This window comes from Peromyscus maniculatus, chromosome 14 (assembly GCF_049852395.1).
Source record: "Peromyscus maniculatus bairdii isolate BWxNUB_F1_BW_parent chromosome 14, HU_Pman_BW_mat_3.1, whole genome shotgun sequence".
In the NCBI taxonomy this organism is placed as follows: domain Eukaryota; kingdom Metazoa; phylum Chordata; class Mammalia; order Rodentia; family Cricetidae; genus Peromyscus; species Peromyscus maniculatus.
This window is the reverse complement of record NC_134865.1, coordinates 59,802,264-59,815,963: the sequence shown is the minus strand read 5'-3', so window position 1 is coordinate 59,815,963 and position 13,700 is coordinate 59,802,264. Positions and strand designations below refer to the sequence as shown.

The following is a 13,700-nucleotide window of genomic DNA, read 5'->3' as shown; positions in this document are numbered from 1 at the left end:
GGACTTTCTCTGTCCTGCCAGTCAGCTCTATCCTTCCAGCTAACTCCCAAATAACCACAGAGACTTATTATTAATTATAAATGATCTGCCAATAGCTTAGGCTTGATACTAACTAGCTCTTACATCTTAAATTAGCCCATATTTCTTATCTATGCCCTACCACATGGCAGTACCTTTTTTCAGTATGGTGTGTTCCTCTCCTGCTTCTGCATTTGGCTGGCGACCCTGTGGCTCCTCCCTTCTTCCCAGAGTCCTCTCAGTTTGGCTCTCCTGCCTTAACCTCTTCCTGCCTAGCTATTGGTCAATCAGATCTTTATTAACAGTGATACATCTTCACAGTGTACAAAAGGTTTATTCCACAGCAATGATTCCTCACAAGTTGTTGGCCTCATTCCTACACATGAAGTAGTCAGGGCAGCCTTTGGGTATGAAAGAGTGCACAGTCTTTGTCTCCTTTCCTCTAGGTTCTGATCTTCCTGAAGAGGACCCTAAGCAAAGGTGAGCATGGTTTGAAGGAAGTCTCCACTCAGCAACACCCGTGGCTTTTATATCAGAATTCACCAGGATCAAGTCTGGTTCAGAGCTGGGGTGGCCTGTGACTTAAGAGCATCATACCTCTGAGGGCAGCCTTTAGGGTGGGGGCAGTATTAGCTACTTCTCTCTGTTGGGAACACTTGGGCTGTGTGCTTGAAGAAGTGAGAAGTACCCGCTGTTAGTATTATTGAGAACTCAAAGGCTGGCTGAGTGACTATGTGTTGCTCTAGAGCAGTGGTTCTCAACCATATCAGACATCCTGCATATCAGGTATTTACATTATGATTCATAACAGTAGCAAAATTACAGTTATGAAGTAGCAACGAAATGATTTCATGGTTGGGGGTGACCACATGAGGAACTGTACTAAAGGGTGCAGCATTAGGAAGGGTGAGGACCACAGCTCTAGAGCACAGAGGCTGTTGGTGATGGTGCGTTGAGATCAGAAGAAACCACCGTTAGCTGTTGCTGGGCTTTCAGGAGATGCTGTGGATGCGTGAGTGGAGAAGCCAGTCTCGGACTCGAGTGCCAGGTAGCTTTCCTTCTCTCCTCACCCACCTTCTTCCTACATGCAGAGATCCTCTTCCGAGAGCTGGAGGTACGCCAGGTCGCCCTGAGACATCTCATTCATTTCCTTAAAGAAATAGGGGACCAAAAGCTGCTTTTGGATCTCTTCAGGTAAGAGCTGGGCCTCTGGTCTATGAGGTGTATTAGGTGCATTTTCAGAGCACTCGGGGCTGGGGTGTGCACAGAAAGTGAAGACACTGTCCTGTTCCAGAAACACCTAGAAAACAAGGTCTTGAGGTGTGGTGGGGTATTACATCATCACTCCGGCTGGCAGTATGGCAGGGGTGTTAGGAATCAGGCCCCAGAGTCAAACATGCCTGGACTGCATGTGTGCTCTTAGGTGTGCCTGTTTTCTTGAGCAAGTCACTAGACTTCTGAGAGTGCGCTTTTCTCCTTGTAAAATGGAGGTGGTGATGTCTGCCACACAGGGTAATGAAGACTGAGTGGGTAGGCTAGCATTAATCTGTTGTATGAGTGTTTGCTAAGCGTTTTCTTATGAAACACGGGTTAAAGGTCCCCTCCTCTTGTTCACATGATGCCAGTGAGGAGCACCGTAGAAAAGAAGGGGCTGTAATTTCCCAGTCCGGATCCCCATGGAAGTCTCACAGCAGCTTTAGGGGGCTAGGTGAGAGGTGGGCTGTCTGGTGGTGGCGGCCTTCTGCCGTCTTTCCTTCTCTCGTTCCCCGCAGTGGGGATGAGTTCTTGTTCTTGGATGAAACTGTAAGCGTGTTTTATCCTTTCCTTAGGTTTTGTAGCCCAGAGTCATTCACTTACCCTGTGGCCAGCACAGTGATGAGCTGTCCCAAAGACTGATGTGGGAAAGCAGTGTACCCGGTTAGGCCAGAAGGGACTTTAAAAAGAGGACATGCTCACAGAGGCAGGCTGTTTGCTGTCTCTGGCTTCCCTTTCCAGTCAAGGAAGTCCTGTCCAGCATCACTTCTGTATCAAGGCAGTGTTGTCAATTATGGTCTATTCAGAATAAGGAGGAAACAGGCCAACTACATTAGACTCTATACGTGAACGAAATAAAGAATTGTGTGGAATGTCTGTTCTCAAGATTGTTTTGACAGAAAACAGTGTTTTGATTTTGAGTAAAGAAACATGGACTAGGGCAGTCTGTTTAAGCTCTTAGTGCCCTGCCCTGTGTGTTTCAATTAGTTAGGACACAGAGAAAAGTAGATCCCTAAGTCACCAAATGTTTTGAAGGGATGGAGGTGGAAGAATTGTAAGATTAGGGTACCTCATTATGTAGAGACGATGAGTGGAACTGTGTTTCTTCTAGAGCTTGTCGGAAACGCCGCTCCTCAGTCCATTAACTCTCCTGCTTCCTTCTGCTTTCCCAGGTTCCTAGATAGAACAGAAGAGCTGGCGGTAAGTGTGGTGTTGTTTCTGTGGGGAGTCTGTTTACCAGGCATCTAAGCCAAAACCCAGCCTAGCCGCCAAGCTCTCCTGCCAATTGAATTGTTTCCTGTTCTTTGTAGATTAGATCTAGAAGACAGGCAGGTATCCAGGAAATGACACAGCCCACCATATTCCCCAAACACACACATAATCATCTACAGTCCAGGAGAACTCTCTGAGAATAAAGGATTTGGGTTTCTAGAGCTTCAAGCTGTGAAGATGGGGAGATCTGATTTATCAGGGGATAAAGTGCTTGATATGCAAGCATGAGACCCTTCGTTTGGATCCTCAGGACCCATGTAAAAACTGGGTGCAGTGGGTATGCATCCATAGGCCCAGTGCTGAGGCAGTGGAGACAAGAGTATCCCAGAGGCTTGCTGGCCTGGTAGTCTGCCTTCAGGAGCAGTGAGAGACCCTGGCTCAGGATCAGGTGGACGCACTGAAGAGATGGCTCAGAAGTTAAGAGTGTGTATTGCTCTTGCAGAGGACTGGAATTCTGTTCCCAGCACTTGTCAGGCAACTCATAACCATTGTAACTCCAGCTCCAGGGGTTCTGATGTCTTCTGGCTCCTCAAGCATGTGTGTACATACTTAGAATACATCTATAAAGAGATAATGTGGAGAGCAATAGAGAAAGAACCAGATACTGGCCTCTGGCTCCTACACATATATAAACACAGGCAAGTGTGCACACACACACATACACACACACACACACACACACACACACACACACACACACATTCACTTAGCACTCTCTCTCTTTCTCTGTGGCAGGCGTGTGTGTGTGTGCGCGTGCGTGTGTGCGTGCGTGCGTGCATGCATGCGTGTGTGTGTGCGTGTGTGTGTGTGTGTGTGTGTGTGTGTGTGTGTGTGTGTGTGTATGTGTGCCTCTTTGTGCTATACCTCTGGATGCTGTCCAAGCTTCCTCTCTTCTTAGGAGACATAATAGCCTAAAATTCTTCTCTGGTTTTTTGTAGCTAACCCATTATCGAGAGCATTTAAACATTCAGGACCCTGAAAAACGAAAAGAATTTCTTAAGACTTGCATTGGGTAAGTGTGGGGAAAGCAGTCTTATGTAGATGTAGTCAGGAGAAGAAAAGAGGATGGAGTGGGTGGTTCAGAAGGGAAAGGCTAACAGTGAGTCACATGGCACTATTGGAAGGTCATCCCCTCAGTGGCTCCCAAATACTAGTCTCCAGCCGAGTTGTCACTGGTAGAGTTAACCTGGGGTAGACTCTTTCCCTAAAGCTGAATGCACTGGACTGGAAAGACTCTTTTGTTCTGGGACTAGGTTTCTCACGTATCCCTCCTTTTAGCAATAAAATTGGTGGTGTTTTTCTTAATGACTTAGTGTAATCAAGTTAAAAAGTGACTTTTTATGGACCTTGTGCATTTTTCCTGTTACGGGTTTTGAAGCCCACAGTCAGGACTGCTGCTGTAGTGTGAGCTTTCATCCAAACACAAATCCTCCTTGTAACAAACAGAACCCAGATGTTACTGTTCTTCTGATGGGATGCTCCCTGCTCTGGGAAGTCCAGATGTTACTGTTCTTCTGATGGGATGCTCCCTGCCCTGGGAATCCCCAGATGTTACTGTTCTTCTGATGGGATGCTCCCTGCTCTGGGAAGTCCAGATGTTACTGTTCTTCTGATGGGATGCTCACTGCTCTGGGAAGTCCAGATGTTACTGTTCTTCTGATGGGATGCTCTCTGCTCTGGGAAGTCCAGATGTTACTGTTCTTCTGATGGGATGCTCCCTGCTCTGGGAAGTCCAGATGTTACTGTTCTTCTGATGGGATGCTCTCTGCTCTGGGAAGTCCAGATGTTACTGTTCTTCTGATGGGATGCTCTCTGCTCTGGGAAGACTGATTTTATTGTTGCCTTGCCTTTGCTATAGGAAAGTGCTTCCTTAGGTTAAGCTGCAGTGTGCTTCTCAGTATCTTTCCATACAGCTGCATAGTCTCCAGTAGCCCCTGCTCCTCAGGGTACAGTATTCACCGTGGTTTCAGCCATTCCTCACGGAAGGACTTCCAGGGTCACATTTAGAATTGCTTGTCAGCTGGGCAGTGGTGGTGCACACCTTTAATCCCAGCACTTGGGAGGCAGAGGCAGGTGGATCTCTGAATTCAAGGCCAACCTGGTCTACATAGAGTTCCAGGACAATCAAGGCTACACAGAGAAATTCTGTCTCAAAAAACAAAACAACAACAAAAAGGAATTTGCTTGTCTATGAAACCCCTAATTTTAATGTTACCAGACAGATAGCGTGGCTCACACTTTCCTGGGTCAGTAACTAATTTCAGAATTCTTTCTAAAGATTTGCTGTGATTAGAGGAACAGGCAGCATTGTCTAAAGCAGTGGTTCTCAACCTGTGGGTCATAACCCCTTTGGGGTCCCATATTGGGTATTTACATTACGATTCATAACAGTAGCAAAATCACAGTTATGAATAGCAACAGGAGTAGAAATAATTCTTTGTTGGGGGTCACTACATCACGAGGAACTGTATCACAGGGTCACAGCGTTAGGAGGTTGAGAGCCGCTGACCTAAAGGATGGATTTCTGAACTGAGGGTTTAAAGGTGCCTTTCACTGTCATGTACCCCAGACTGGCTTTGAACTTGCTAATCAAGAATGACCTTGAACTCCTGAACCTCCTGGATTGACCTCACAAGTGCTGGAATTACAAACGTGTGCCACCATATCTGCTAAAGACAGTTCTGAAGATGGAGTCCTTGACGTTTCTGTAGATTGGTACAGTCTTTGGATATTGGCCAACCTACCACTATGCTATATAATTTAATTTGCTTTTTAATACTCTGCTCTAGAAATAGTTAACAGGTTAAGTAGAGTTCAGCAAGGCAAGGCACAGGGTTTGTGGGCATGTTGATGATGAGCAGTTGAGGGCTCATTAGCTTTGTGACCCACTCAGCAAATATCCAACTCCCCAAATAAGCACTTGCAGCTGTGTGTTTGTGAACTTTCGGGAGATCCCTTTTGAGTTTTCAAAATTACAATCTCTCTCTCTCTCTCTTGAAAAAGAGTAACATGTAGTGGCCAGGTGGTGGCGGTAGTGCACGCCTTTAATCCCAGCACTCCGGAGGCAGAGCCAGGCGGATCTCTGTGAGTTTGAGGCCAGCCTGGTCTACAGAGTGAGAGCCAGGACAGGCACCAAAACTACACAGAGAAACCCTGTCTCGAAAAACAAACAACAACAACAAAAAGAATATCATGTAGCCCAGGCTGGCCTTGAATTCCCTCTGTAGCCAAGTATGGCCTTGATTTTCTGATTCTCATGTTTCTACCTTGAGAAAGCTGGGATAACGGACATATACCGCCTCACCCGGTCTGTGCAGTGCTGGGGACTGAACCTGGGGCTCCATGCGTGCTGGGCAAGTACTGCTCCAGCCAAGCTCCATCCCCAGCTCCAGCTGGCAAACCTCACATGCAGCATCCAGGCCAGTCTACTCTGTTTTCCGCTCTTCTGTCTCAGGATGCTGTAAGGTGCATTGAGATCAGACTTGTTAAAACCGGGAGCCTCAGAAGGTTTTAGTGAGCAGTTGTTTCATTGGGTTTGTTTTTGCTTTTCACGCAGAAAGTGGTACTAACCCTGTGCCCTTTACCAGTTTGCCATTTTCAGCAGAAGACTCTGCGCACATACAGGACCACTACACGCTCCTGGAACGCCAGATCATCATTGAGGTCAGACTCCTTGTCTCTGCTTCCCGCATTCAGCATCCAGGCCACTCCTTTGCTCCGCACATGCCACTTTCTGTCACAGCCTTTTATTTCCTCTCCGAGTTTTCCTTGACGTTCTTAAGCATCCTTTCCCTCTTGCCTGCTGCTAGCCTGGGGATATTTCCCGTTTCATTTTTATTCCAAATTGCTTGTGTCATATCTACTGCCTCCATTTCTTCTCCCCCCCTTCCCTTCCCTCCCTTCCTTCCTTCCTTTCTTATTTGTTTCTTTTCTTTCTTTTTGTTTTTGAGACAGGATCTCATAGAGCCCAGGCTGGCCTAGAACTGCTGATCTTCTTTTCCCCTCCCCTCCCCCAAGAGCCAGGATCACAGGCATGCAGCACCAAGCTGAGCTGTTGAGATCTCTTAATTAAACTTGAAATCTATGATCCGTTTATGGATTTTAGTCCTCCCTGGGACATCCTAAGCGATTTCTATGTTTTTCTCTTTTGCTTCGTTCCTAGGGTGGGAAACACAGCTGCTGTAGTAGTACAGGTTTTTTTTTCCCTGCCTCTCCCCATCACTTGGCTTACTCCATCACAGGTGAACGATCGACATCTCGAGTCTGCGGGGCAGACTGAGATCTTCCGGAAGCACCCCCGTAAGGCTTCCATTCTCAACATGCCACTGGTGACGACGCTCTTCTACGCCTGCTTCTATCACTACACGGAGTCCGAGGTACAAGCGGATGAGCAGGAGCATTGTTCAAATCCAGGGTTGTGAGGTATTGTCAGTGGACTCGTGTGGTTTTCAGAACTCATCCAGAAACTTCTCAGGCCCTCACAAGAGTGAGCCGAAGGACAAAGGTTTATGAGGGTTTGTGTGGCCATGTGAGGTCGGCACGCTAGCAGAGCACCGGGTGTCTCTGGCTCCCTTAACAGTGGCATAGAGAACAGTGTCATAGGGCTGTGGATTGCTCTCTATTTGAAAAAAATAACTTTATGTGCATGGGTGGTTTATTTTACCTTCATGCATGCCTGGTACCCATGGAGGCCAAACAGGATATCTGATCCCCTGGGACTGGAATTACAGATGATTGTGAGCTACCATGTGGATGCTGGGAATTGAAGCCAGGTCCTCTGCAGGAGCAGCCAGTGCTCTTGACCACCGAGTCATCTCTCCAGCCCCTTTTCTTTTTTAAAAGTTTGGACTTGACTTAATCCTCACAAGTATGCTTCTCTTGGCCGGGTGGTAGTGGCACACGCCTTCAATCCCAGCACTCGGGAAGCAGAGGCAGGCGGATCTCTGTGAGTTCAAGGCCAGCCTGGGCTACCAAGTGAGTTCTAGGAAAGATGCAAAACTACACAGAGAAACCCTGTCTCGAAAAACCAAAAAATAAAATAAAATAAAGTAAAATAAAAATAAAAACAAATATGCTTCTCTCTTACTTGGATTAGCAGAAAAATGGAAAAAGCACTGTGCTCACTAGTCTTCTTCCCGATGAAGTAGGTTGTGTGCCTTTCTGTTAGACCCGAGGGAGACTTTCTCATAAACTGATTTCTGGGTTTAAATGGTTTACAATAAATAGTAGAATAATAGAAAAGAAAGTGGGGGCATTGGGTGCTGTCATTGAAGTTTCTTTTCCCCTGTCATCCTAGGGGACCTTCAGCAGTCCCATCAACCTGAAGAAGACATTCAAGGTAGCCTTGCCGTGACTCTTTTGTAAAGTAGCGTCAGGGTGTTGCATGGAGTGGATGTGACGTGGTAACCCTGTGTGTGTCCAGGGCTAGGAGTTTGTGTCAGTGAAAGAGAACTCTAATGCTGCCGTGTACGGCGGTGTGGCCTGGGACGATAGTGGTGTTTGACGACCCGAGCGTCCGTTGACTTTAAAGGACAGGATCAATAGCAGCAAACAGAGACACTTTTCTAGCATGTCAAAGCATTTAACGGATGCATTGGTATTTCCTCTTACGTTTTCCTGGTTTCTGCTCTTCAGATCCCAGATAAACAGTATGTGCTAACAGCCTTGGCTGCTCGTGCCAAGCTTCGAGCCTGGAATGATGTTGATGCCCTCTTCACCACAAAGGTAGGTGTCCTGACACTTGTGCGTCCGAGGCCTTTGGAGCGAGAATGCCTTCATGGGCCTCTCAAATTCCAGGTGCTGACGAGTCTTCTTCCAGCCTCTGTGTTCTGAAATTTTAAGTGTAAAGAAAATTTGGAAGAAGAGTCTAGTAGCCACTGTTTCTCCCTGCTGATTGATTAGCATTTTGCTGTATTATTTAGCTTTTTCTTTTTTTTTTTCTTTTTTTTGGTTTTTCGAGACAGGGTTTCTCTGTGTAGCTTTGCGCCTTTCCTGGGACTCACTTGGTAGCCCAGGCTGGCCTCGAACTCACAGAGATCCACCTGACTCTGCCTCCCAAGTGCTGGAATTAAAGGCATGCACCACCACTGCCCGGCTACTTTTTTTATATGCATTTTTTTTGAACCATTTGAAAGTAAACTGTGTGTATAACACTTTTGCCTCCAATATTCAAGCTTTTATCTCATAAGTATCACATCTCAAGAAATTTGATATTAATGTAATTATATTATAAATATCTGCCATATATACATCACTTTTAAATTATCTCATTACAGTTTTTAGTTTTTTTTTTTTTAATTTATGTGTATGAATGTACCATGTGAATGGAGCTATGGATAGTTATGAGCCACCAGGTAGGTGCTGGGAATTGAACCCAAAGCTCCTACAAGAGCATCAAGTACTCTTCATCTCTGAGCCATCTCTGCAGCCACTGTTTTTAGTTTTTGTACTTCGGCGTTATTAGGATCCAGTGATTGTATTCAATCCTTGGATGTGATTGTAGTCTCTGTTAATTTATATATATATATATATATATATTTAAACAGTTGAATATTATGGTTTTTTTTTTTTTTTTTTTTTTGGTTTTTCGAGACAGGGTTTCTCTGTGTAGCTTTGCACCTTTCCTGGAACTCACTTTGGAGACCAGGCTGGCCTCGAACTCACAGAGATCCGCCTGCCTCTGCCTCCCAAGTGCTGGGATTAAAGGCGTGTGCCACCACCGCCCGGCTGATTATTGTGTATTATAAAGTGTACAGTATAGTATTTTGACTTAATATAATGGAATAATTACTATAGTCCAAGCTATATACATCTATCCTACATCATCACTGTGTGTGTGTGTGTGTGTGTGTGTGTTAATAATCCCCTAAAATGCATTTATGGCAAATTTCTAGTTTAAGGTGTCCTCTAGTTAGCTGCAGGCTTCCTGCTGTAGCTTGGAACTGAGGATTTATCTATCTGCGTTACCATACCCTTTAGCCCACTCCTGATGTTCTTTCCCCTGCACACCACTGTTTTCTGTTTCTGTGTATTTGAGATTTGGGTTTTTTATTTTTTTAAAGATTTTATATAAATAAGATTATGTGGCTTCTTCCTGTGTCTGGTTTACTTCCCTTAGCATAATAACCTCTAGGTTAGTTCATGCTATCATAAATAGCAGGATCTTAAGAGTGGAGGCCATTCCACTGTGTGTATATATATATATGTATATGTATATATATGTACACATATACACACACCGCAGTTTCATTATCTATTTTTCTAATGATAGACACCTTTTTCATATTTTGGTCTATTGGGGATAATGCTGCAATTCATATAAGAATGATTTCATTAATTTTTTTAAATTATATTTATTTTGTGTATGTGCATGTATGTGTTGTTTTTGGTTTTTTTTTGCCTCAGGATTGGTTTGGTTATCTGAGATCTTTTGTAGTTCCATACAAATTGGCTTAAAATTTAAATATAAATAATTTTTCATTCTAGCCTTGAGAATTTTCTAGCTTTTCTTCTTACTTATCTATTATGTTAACTGCTAAAGCAAGATGTGCTAATGGAAAAAGCCAGCACTGTAGACAGAAGTGTGTGATGAGTCAGGAGGCTGGGACTGTGCTCAGCAGGTGGGTAGTGTGCAGAGGCCTGCTCTCATTTCCCAGCAGACAAGAGGAGGTTGGCTTTCTCTTGTCTGCCTGCTCCCGCCTCACTGGGGAGGGACTGTTGTGAGTCCTTCCCAGACCTTCCTGCAGTTTACAGACGGACAGTCCCATGTGCGTGTGAAGATGGAGAGGTAGAAACTCCGTACTGACAAACTCATGCTGTGTGTATTCGTCATCACTCATCCCTTCAGAGCTCCTACCTAGGCAGTCCTTGGCTTTTCTGAAAAGCTGTCTGTCACTGTCTCCTTCCTCACCCCTTCTCTCCACCTGCTTTTCTGATCATGAAACACAGTGATGTCTGGCCCACCCACTGCTCTCCTGCCTTTCAGAACTGGTTGGGTTACACCAAGAAGAGAGCACCCATTGGCTTCCATCGAGTCGTGGAAATTTTGCACAAGAACAGTGCCCCTGTCCAGGTAATGGCTCTGAAAAAGAGCTAGTGGTGGGGACCTGAGCTGTTCCATTTCCTTAATGGTAGCACTGTGGCTGTGCTGGGCCTTGAGATAGAAAAGGGCAGCTGGGAGCCTTCCTTTACAAGTACTCTGAGACCTTTGAGGGGCGGCTACTGTGTCTAGCGATATGGAGAACTGTGCACTGTTCCAGGACTCAGGAGCATTGCTTGTAGGCAAGGACGTCAAGGGACATGAGGCATGCCCGGAACCAGCTCTAGAGCGCTGACTAGTGGTCTGTGTATCTGGACTGCTCTTCCCTTTCCTCCTGAGGCAGCAGGGACATGCTGCCAAGCATCACCTCATTTCCCACTGCGGAACTATGGTTTGTAATGGCAGTCACAGACATGGGGTATTGAATTCTTCCTTCTTTAGAAATTGTTTTTTCTGCCTAGGGAGCCCTGTGTTTTCATCATTAATCAGAGCACTTTCTCCCACAGATCCTGCAGGACTATGTCAACCTGGTGGAAGATGTGGACACAAAGCTGAACTTAGCTACTAAGCTCAAGTGCCATGACGTTGTTATTGATGTGAGTCCCCAAGGAGAGAACCCTGAGTTAGGTCTGGGTGGAGAGTTGGGGATACAACATTTGCCCCAGATCCCGAAATGCCCCCAGCCGTTTTGACTGAATGGACAAAATAGTCTGGCAAGAATCAGTTTGGAGACCAACACCCTTGTATTGTTTTCACAGTCTTCCAACTGAGTTCTGTCAGCTTTTAGGTCGAATTTGGAGTCATTAGAACTGAATTGAGCTGTGTAAGGTCTGTGGCCTTCTCTCCAGCGAGGGGTTCTGTGGGTGCTTTACCCGCAGAGCCCAGGGGCAAAGGACAGTGGCAGAAGGAGTGAGCCCCTCATAGAGAGGCTGAGTAGGGAGTTGATTGTGTTTTGGTGCGCAGACCTGCCGTGACCTGAGGGACCGCCAGCAGTTGCTTGCCTACAGGAGCAAAGTGGATAAAGGATCTGTTGAGGAAGAGAAGATCGATGCCGTCCTCAGCAGTTCGGTGAGCAGCCCCGCTTACCCTCTGGTGAGCCCAGGAGACCGTTCAGAAAACAGCGTCAAGTGTAGGCTCCCAGGACCAGGCAGGGCACTTAGCCAAGCCACGTGGATACAGGAATCACCTGTGCAGTGAAGGAGCAGAGACACCGTTTTGAACAGCAGAAGTCACTCTTGAGATATGAAATGATAGAAGAATAGCCTGACGACCTTAGCATGAAGCTTAGCTGTGATTGCTGGTTATTGTTAGACCTAGCACCTAGGAACTACAGAGCACATGATATGGACTCCATGTCCAGGCTGTATGTTCCCTCTAGGACATGCTTGTGACCTGCCTGTTGGAAATAAGAAGGGAATGAGATGGAATTAGTTATTTGGGAAGTCCAGCTGGTTATCTCTCACGGGATGAAATCACTGAGCTTTTCGTTAACATAGAACTTAGTATTAGGAATTTTGACACCTCTGCTTGGTCACTAGTAAATCTCTGCAGTCAAGAGGCCAGAGCCAGGTTAACGTTCTAAACCAGCAGTCTGTAAAATACAGAACAGGTATTTAATCTATCTCTGAATAAATGAACTTCCACATACTAAAAGGAAAAATCTTCTTGGGGCTAGGTAGATCATTTAATCAATAAAGTACTTGCCTTGCATACACAAGGATCTGAGTCCAGTGCACAGCACCCACCTAAAGGCTGGGCATGATGGCATGTGCTTGTAATCCCAGCACTAGGGAGGAAGAGTGAGCTTCCTGGGGCTCACTGGTCAGCTAGCCTAACCTAACTGGTAAGTTCCAGGCTAGTGAGAGATCCTGTCTCAAAAAAAACAAGGTGGGTAGCATCTGAGGAATGATACCCAAGCTTGACCTCTGTCTTTAACACACATGCACACACAGAGAGTTAAAAATAACCTTTACTGGTGCATCTAAAATCCTGACCCTTGGGAGGCTAAGGCAGGGAGATCAGGAGTTTGAGGTTAGCCTGGGATATACACTGAGTTCCAGGCTAGTCTGGGCTACATAGACACACCCTGTCCCAAATCACAAAACTCAGCAGCCCTTATTCCCACTCCCCCTCCTTCATTGTAGTGAAAACTGATCGCACCTTGTCTGCTTGCCCCACAGCAAATTCGGTGGAAGAACTGAGGGTCGGTGGCTGTCCCGAAACCTGCCTCACTTCCTACTTCTCTGCCTGTGAAGATAGAGCGCGCTCTCCTTGGGGGAGTCCCAGCATTCAGCCACGTGAGCCTGTCACTCGCAGGCAGGGCCTGCTGCTTTGGGGACAGAGACCAGCGTCTGAGCCCATGAACTTGAGGCTGGTCTGTCCCAGGGATATTATCTAAAGGCCGGTACCTAAGGCTTTGACTCACAGCAAAGCCGCTGCACCCGGTGCTGTGGAGAGGTGGGAGCCCATCCTGGCTAAGATGTCTTGGTCAGGGAAGTGACTGCCCCAGAAGACATCTGAACCAAGAGCTACAGTGTCGCAGGGCGGTCAAGACATTCCCTCTCAGCCATTCTGACCCAGGACCTGGTGTGAGACATGGGCATTTCTGCTCTAAAGGAAGTCAGAACTAAATGGACTCTTCAGGAGCCTCAGGAAGGAATACGAGTATTGCTCAGGACCTGCTGGAAACCAGACTCAAATTCTCAAGCACAGGGCCACCCATCTTATGACAGACGCTTCCTAGACGTGGTATCTTCAGCCAGTGTCCATCCGCTGTCCTTTTGTTCATAACTTAGGGTCCCGCTCTCCCCTGCACACTGTCCGGGTGGTGCGCCATCTGCTTCCCCCATCCCCTCCTTCGGTCTTGGATGCAGTCTTACATGGGATTCGGATCCACCGGTGCTGGAGCACTTGCCTTTTATGCAGACGTTACTTCACCAGAAGCAGCCACAAGTCTCACCTGAGCTAATGTGGCAGAACTTCACCCGGCTATCTCAAGAGAGGTTTTGTTCCCCACTTGGCCTGCTGGGGACCTCAGCAGTGTTAGGTTCTGCCCTGTGCCTCCCTGAACTGGATTTCCCTGACATGCCTACACTCCTAATAAAACTGTTGCAGTCTT

General features: G+C 46.4%; 1 protein-coding gene across 3 annotated transcripts in view; it reads left to right on the top strand.

Moving 5' to 3' along the window:
* The window catches only part of Vipas39 (VPS33B interacting protein, apical-basolateral polarity regulator, spe-39 homolog), a 26,665-nt gene extending 12,965 nt beyond the window's left edge, over positions 1-13,700 (top strand). For all 3 annotated transcript variants that reach the window (XM_016008585.3, XM_006990316.4, XM_042260984.2), the window contains exons 9-20: positions 465-498; positions 1,110-1,212; positions 2,445-2,472; positions 3,483-3,556; positions 6,132-6,207; positions 6,786-6,920; positions 7,841-7,882; positions 8,179-8,268; positions 10,529-10,615; positions 11,089-11,178; positions 11,546-11,650; positions 12,763-13,700. In XM_016008585.3, the coding sequence (XP_015864071.1) occupies positions 465-498; positions 1,110-1,212; positions 2,445-2,472; positions 3,483-3,556; positions 6,132-6,207; positions 6,786-6,920; positions 7,841-7,882; positions 8,179-8,268; positions 10,529-10,615; positions 11,089-11,178; positions 11,546-11,650; positions 12,763-12,783 (885 nt within the window). In that variant the 3' untranslated portion in view covers positions 12,784-13,700. The remainder of the gene's footprint in view (positions 1-464; positions 499-1,109; positions 1,213-2,444; positions 2,473-3,482; positions 3,557-6,131; positions 6,208-6,785; positions 6,921-7,840; positions 7,883-8,178; positions 8,269-10,528; positions 10,616-11,088; positions 11,179-11,545; positions 11,651-12,762) is intronic.